Source organism: Daktulosphaira vitifoliae, unplaced genomic scaffold, assembly GCF_025091365.1.
Source record: "Daktulosphaira vitifoliae isolate Bord-2020 unplaced genomic scaffold, ASM2509136v1 Scaffold_3, whole genome shotgun sequence".
In the NCBI taxonomy this organism is placed as follows: domain Eukaryota; kingdom Metazoa; phylum Arthropoda; class Insecta; order Hemiptera; family Phylloxeridae; genus Daktulosphaira; species Daktulosphaira vitifoliae.
This window is the reverse complement of record NW_026099574.1, coordinates 43,413,183-43,419,339: the sequence shown is the minus strand read 5'-3', so window position 1 is coordinate 43,419,339 and position 6,157 is coordinate 43,413,183. Positions and strand designations below refer to the sequence as shown.

General features: G+C 33.1%; 1 protein-coding gene across 1 annotated transcript; it reads right to left on the bottom strand.

Moving 5' to 3' along the window:
- Positions 1-1,356: 1,356 nt before the first annotated feature.
- LOC126902183 (uncharacterized) lies at positions 1,357-5,658 on the bottom strand. The gene is made up of 3 exons (XM_050679209.1): positions 2,014-5,658; positions 1,480-1,929; positions 1,357-1,368 (listed from the first exon to the last, which is right to left on the bottom strand). Exons 1-3 carry the CDS (start codon positions 5,656-5,658, stop codon positions 1,357-1,359), a joined length of 4,107 nt encoding a protein of 1,368 aa, XP_050535166.1.
- Between the last annotated feature and the right edge of the window lie 499 nt (positions 5,659-6,157).

The window sequence follows — 6,157 nt, the reverse complement described above, 5'->3', positions numbered from 1 at the left end:
AAAACAGAGAATGGTTATTATAAATTTGATATTTTATTTAAATAAAAATAAATAATTCGTTCATATAGTGTTTATTGTTCACGTTCTAAAAATCATTATATATTATAGACCATTTTTGTTTTTCATAATTAGTTATTGCAAGTTACAATATCGACGCTTATATGAAAAAAAGTTGTAAATGTCATTTTACAACGTAATTTTACAAGAGAGCCGAAGTTTTTATAATCCTGATAATGAATGGCGTTTACGCTTAATATTCAATCATGGATAGTTATTTATGAAAAAAATCATATCAATAAAATAATCGGCTCTATCGATAGACAATTGTGTGGTCTATGCCAAAATATTTGTAACTCATTATCGACCAAAATTTCGTTTACGCTCTTTTCTCCTATAAACGTCGATGTGTCTATTTATTTAATTATGCCAGTATTTATGTAAAATAAAAAGTAAAATTCAATCTAAAATACTTCGTTTGTTATCAATAAAAATAAATTTAATTTAGTAAGATACTAAATATCCAAATAACTATATTAGTTATATAATATCGTTGTTTAATACAATTAAGATAATATGTGAATAATTTTCATACATTATTATTGTTACGAATGTGGACTGTATTTTTCTTTTTACGAGAAAAAGGCTACTTAGGCCGCTTAACTATAAAGTAATANAAAGGCTACTTAGGCCGCTTAACTATAAAGTAATACAAACGAAATTTTATTAGGAGACTGGTTTTTCTCCGCTTAGTAAAACCGATCGTCAGCTTATTACAATAATACTAATGAAAAAAACTATATAATAACGTACGCCGCAACAATTATATTATTCAAATTTTAATGTAAAAATATCTTTGAAGGTTTCTAAAAATGCTGTTATAATGTGTGACAATGTATGTTCTTGGTTTGAATGGACTGTATAATTTACGTTTTTTTTTATTAATAATAGTATTTGTTTATTAATTATAATTATATTTTAAGATAACAACGCTATACTATAAAACATAAAACACTAAGTATCGCACTGACCATAACGACGGATTGCAGTGAACTAACTACTGCTAACGGCGATAGGGCCAAGCAGCGCAATCACAAAGATAACAAACAACAAAAAAAAATACATTAATATCGGCCAGAACATACCGCCCGGCAATTTTGAGCTTTGCTAAAATTTATGCAATACAATAAAATTCAACTTAAACAAAAATATAAAAATTATTACAAACAACCAGTAGATTAATATTAAACACTTTAAATAGTTATAATAAATTAACAAAATAATAAAAATTTTCATTAAATAATAAATAATAAATGACTAACATTACAGCAAATTAATCTAGTCAACATCAAATTTAAACTACACAATTATCTTTTATAAATAAATAATTATATAATTAAATTATAAAAATTCATCCTAATCCTCCCCCCCTTTTTTTTTTTTTTTTTTNCTAAGAAAAGCAGGTTTCCGACGAAAACATACTACGCAACTGTGAACTATTTTTCTTGCTAAATTTCTGCCATTAAGCGGCCAATACTTTTCCCTTATCGACGCTAATAGAGCCTGCGGTCCAGCATGCAATAAACGGTTGTGTTCGTATTGAAATATTAAACGAGTAAAGTTGGATTTTTCGGGCAACACTATTGGATGTTTTTTATCATTTGAAAAAACAGAATTGAGTAATCTGCCGCCTACACGGATCGCTCCATCGTTATCTAAATGTGGACTTAAAATATACAGACGGCTGCTAGGCTTCACATTTTCACCTCGTCTTAAGATTTTAAGTTCCTCTCCAAAATAAACATTTTGAACCATTTTGACTAGAGTTGTTTTTGAATTATTCAATTCTTCCACATCAATGTTACCAAACTGTTTTTGCTTGTTTATTACTCTAATTTTCCACCGCAATATAAAAGCGGTAACACGCAATAACTTTAAAAAACACGAAAATTTTTTAAAAAGAAAAAATTCGGTGTCATTGATTTTTGTAAAAAATGTCTTTCTTTCTTCAATAACTTCGTCCTGTTTAGGAACTTCAGCGAGCGGCCATTGATTTTCTTCTAAGTTTATCCAGGGTGGGCCGTTCCACCACAATTGATTTTTTCTCAAATCCTCTGGATTGCAACCACGAGATATTATATCTGCTGGATTGTCTTCTGATTTCACGTGATACCATTCAGATTTAGAAGTAGCTTCGTGTATTTCCCCTACGCGGTTAGCAACGAAAGTTTTCCATCTGGAAGACGGTGCATTTATCCATGATAAAACTATGGTCGAGTCCGTCCAAAAATATTTTTTATTTATACTTAATCGTAAACGAGGAACAATTTTTTTGAATAGACGAACTAATAAAACGGCGGCGCATAATTCTAAACGTGCTAAAGACAAAACTTTTAGCGGAGCCACGCGCGATTTAGCCGTCACTAAACGCGTCGCACACGAACCGGAGCGGTCATAAACACGTAAATACAAACACGCACCGTAAGCACGAACTGAAGCGTCTGAAAAACCATGAATTTGAATCGCCTCGACATTATCACAATCAACTACAAGTCTAGGTATTGTCATGTGTTCAATACTTGATAAACTGGCTCTGTACAATTCCCACTCCGCCTTTATCGCTGATGGCAACACTTCGTCCCACTTAACATTGAGTTTCCATAATTCTTGCATTATTATTTTAGCAGCAATAATAACTGGTCCTATTAAACCGAGTGGATCAAAGATAGTGGCTATAGTTGACAACACGTTTCTTTTTGTACTAGCCTCTTCATTATCGTTGCGTTCAATGTTTACTTTATATAGATAAACATCATTTACCGGGTTCCAGCATAGGCCCAATGTTTTTGTAGTACTGCCGTCTAGATTTAGAACTATAAGTGGGTCATTATCGGCGTTAGGAATATTTGATAGCAATAGCGGCTCATTTGACATCCATTTTCTTAGTTGAAAACCAGCGCTATTCATTATTTTTATTATATCATTTCGCAACATAAGAGCTTCAGCTATTGAATTACCGCCACCAAGGTAGTCGTCCATGTAAAAGTCTTCTTTAATTGCTAGGCTTGCTAATGGGTATTTATTTTCATTTTCGTTGGCCAATTTTTCTAAACAAGCTGTTGCAACGTAAGACGCATGTGATGTACCATACGTTAATGTGTTGAGATGATACTCCTCTATTTTTTCAGATGGTTTAGATCGCCATAGTATTTTTTGCCATTTACGATCCTGTTCGGCTACGATTATTTGTCGATACATTTTTGTAATGTCCGACGAAAACGCGTACTTATAAGTTCGAAACCGCGCCAAAATGCACATCAAATCGTCCTGTATCACCGGTCCTTTTAACAAAATATCATTTAAGCTTTTACCATTAGTGGTTATGCAGGATGCATCAAACACGATACGTGTTTTTGTTGTGCATTTATCGTCTCGCAATATAGCATGGTGAGGCATAAAATAGGAATTCTTTTCTTCAATTTTATCCTGATCAGAACTAATTATGGACATATGATTTAACTGCTCATATTCATTCATAAATTCCACGTACCTCTTTTTTAAGTCTGCATTGTTAGTTAGACGTTTTTCAGTCGACAAAAAACGACGAAAAGCCGTTCCTCGGGAGCAACCTAGCTGAATGCTTTTTTCTCGGAAAGGCAATTCAATTATGAAACGACCGTCCGCTTCATTTCTTCTTACTGTCCGATTAAAATGATCAACACATAATTTTTCTTCTTCGCTTAACGATCTTTTATCACCTATTTCTTCGATTTCCCAAAATTTGGTTAATTGCTTGTCTATTTTATCCTCGATTGATAACGACTGAGCAAAAAATGAATTTGTAATTGGTGTAGATAATTTGCATAATGATCCCGCTACTATCCACCCAAGTTCAGTTTCTTGATAAATAATACTGCTATTATTAGTGGTGTATTTACCGGGTAACAATATTTCATAGAAACATGCAGCTCCAATTAAAATATCTATTTTGCCAGGCACAGCATATGATGGATCAGCAAGTTTAATATTGTCTGGCAATTCTTCCTGGATCACATTAATGTTTTCACTTGGAAGTAAAGTGGTTATTTTTGGCAAAGTTAATAACTCAATTGTTTTATTGTAACTGGTGCAGTTAGCCTCTATAGTGGCTACTATTGAATATTGAGACTGTGTGATTGATTTATTTACACCCTCTATGGTTACCTTGACTTTGCGCTTAGATAGACCCAAACCGTTCGCTAAATCAGTTGTAATAAAATTACTTTGCGACCCTGAGTCTAATAACGCTCGCACGTACCATGTTTTGTTTGCTCTATCTTTTATCTTTACAATAGCTGTAGATAATAATACTTGATTTTCGTAACGACCTGACGAGTGCAATGCAGTAGCAGAATTATGAACTGTTTCCTTATCTTGGTGTAGTAATGTATTGTGTTTATCATTGCATATACGGCAACCTTTCGCTTTACACGGACTCGTATGCCGTGTTAAACAGTTTTCACATAAATTTAATTTGATTGTTTGCTCTTTTCGTTCGTTCGCCGATAACGACAAAAATTTAGTACATCTGTATATCGGATGACCTTCATTACACACGTAACATTTAAATTTCGTTGTCGCTACGTGCATAACTGTTTTATTTTGCCATTTTTTTTCTTGCGCCTTTCCTTTTCCATAATTTTCGTAGGATCTTTTCTCAGACTTGTCATTTGAACTGCACGAACTTTCTACAGCCTCAAGTATTTTAAATCTAGTTTCCAAGAAATCCATTAATGTTGATACGGAGGGTACCACTGTTTTCGGCGCCTCAGTTTCCCACTCCTTTAAAGTTTTTTGATCTAACTTAGACGTTATCAAATGCACGAGTAAAGAACCCCAAGCTTTAGGGTCTTGCCCGAGGGTCTCTAAAGCATTCATGTTATTAATAATTTTATCTATTAAACATCTTAATTTAGACGAAGATTCTTTCGTTATTGGTTGAATGTCATACAGCGCCTTCGTATGGGCTTGAACGAGCATTTTTTTATTGTTATATCTATTTATTAAGGCTGACCACGCATAGTCGTAATTGACCTCAGTTAATTCGACTGATTTCACCACATTAGCTGCTATACCGTTTAATGACGATTTTAAATAAAAGAATTTTTGTACTTTTGAAAGAGCTGAATTTGAATGTATAAGCGCTATGTACATGTCATGGAACGCTGCCCATTCTGAGTACTCGCCCGAAAATTGTGGTAAATTTATCGGAGCTAGTTTTGCAAACGAATAAATTCCATTGTTGTTGCCGTTTGAAACACCCGATAAGTTACTCGGACTAGAACTATTTAGATTGATATCAGAAACTCTAATCTCCATATTATCCGTAGTTACATTTTTATTTAGCTTATTAATAATATTTCTGCACTCAGCTATCGTCTCATAATACAGATCTTCGAAATCAGAACGATATTTTTCGTTATCCTCTTCTGGGAGTGCAATTTCTATCTCTAATTGAATCTTGTTAAATTCACACAATACTCCTTCAGCTCTCTCTACTCTCACCGACAGCTGATTAGCGTCTAAACTCTCCGGTGTTGTTTTGAGTATATTTAACGTTCTTGTGAGCTGACCTTTAAGTGCTCCACGCGCTGCCTTTAGCGAAACAATGTTATCAGCCATTGCGTTTGTTATACGCCTCTCTTCGGACGGGAAATTTTTTTTTTAACTCCAGTTAAATTTAGCACTTAAATAATTTAACACTATACACTATACGTAAACGATTATATTTTACTAAGTACGATCCGGGCCGATTGGACCATGTTCTTGGTTTGAATGGACTGTATAATTTACGTTTTTTTTTATTAATAATAGTATTTGTTTATTAATTATAATTATATTTTAAGATAACAACGCTATACTATAAAACATAAAACACTAAGTATCGCACTGACCATAACGACGGATTGCAGTGAACTAACTACTGCTAACGGCGATAGGGCCAAGCAGCGCAATCACAAAGATAACAAACAACAAAAAAAAATACATTAATATCGGCCAGAACAATGTATATGAAACACACTAAATTATAATAGGATATTATTATTGAAACATTATTTTTGGACCTAATGTTAATGTTAAAAAATATTAAAAACCATTTGTCATCATAATTTCTAAACAT

Bases quoted from the DNA above. Each gene is read 5' to 3' on its own strand.
- LOC126902183 (XM_050679209.1), bottom strand. From the start codon at position 5,658: ATGGCTGATAACATTGTTTCGCTAAAGGCAGCGCGTGGAGCACTTAAA. The intron at 1,930-2,013 runs GTTATTGAAGAA...TGTTTTTTAAAG, and splicing joins AAGTTCCTAAACAGGACGAA to TTATTGCGTGTTACCGCTTT.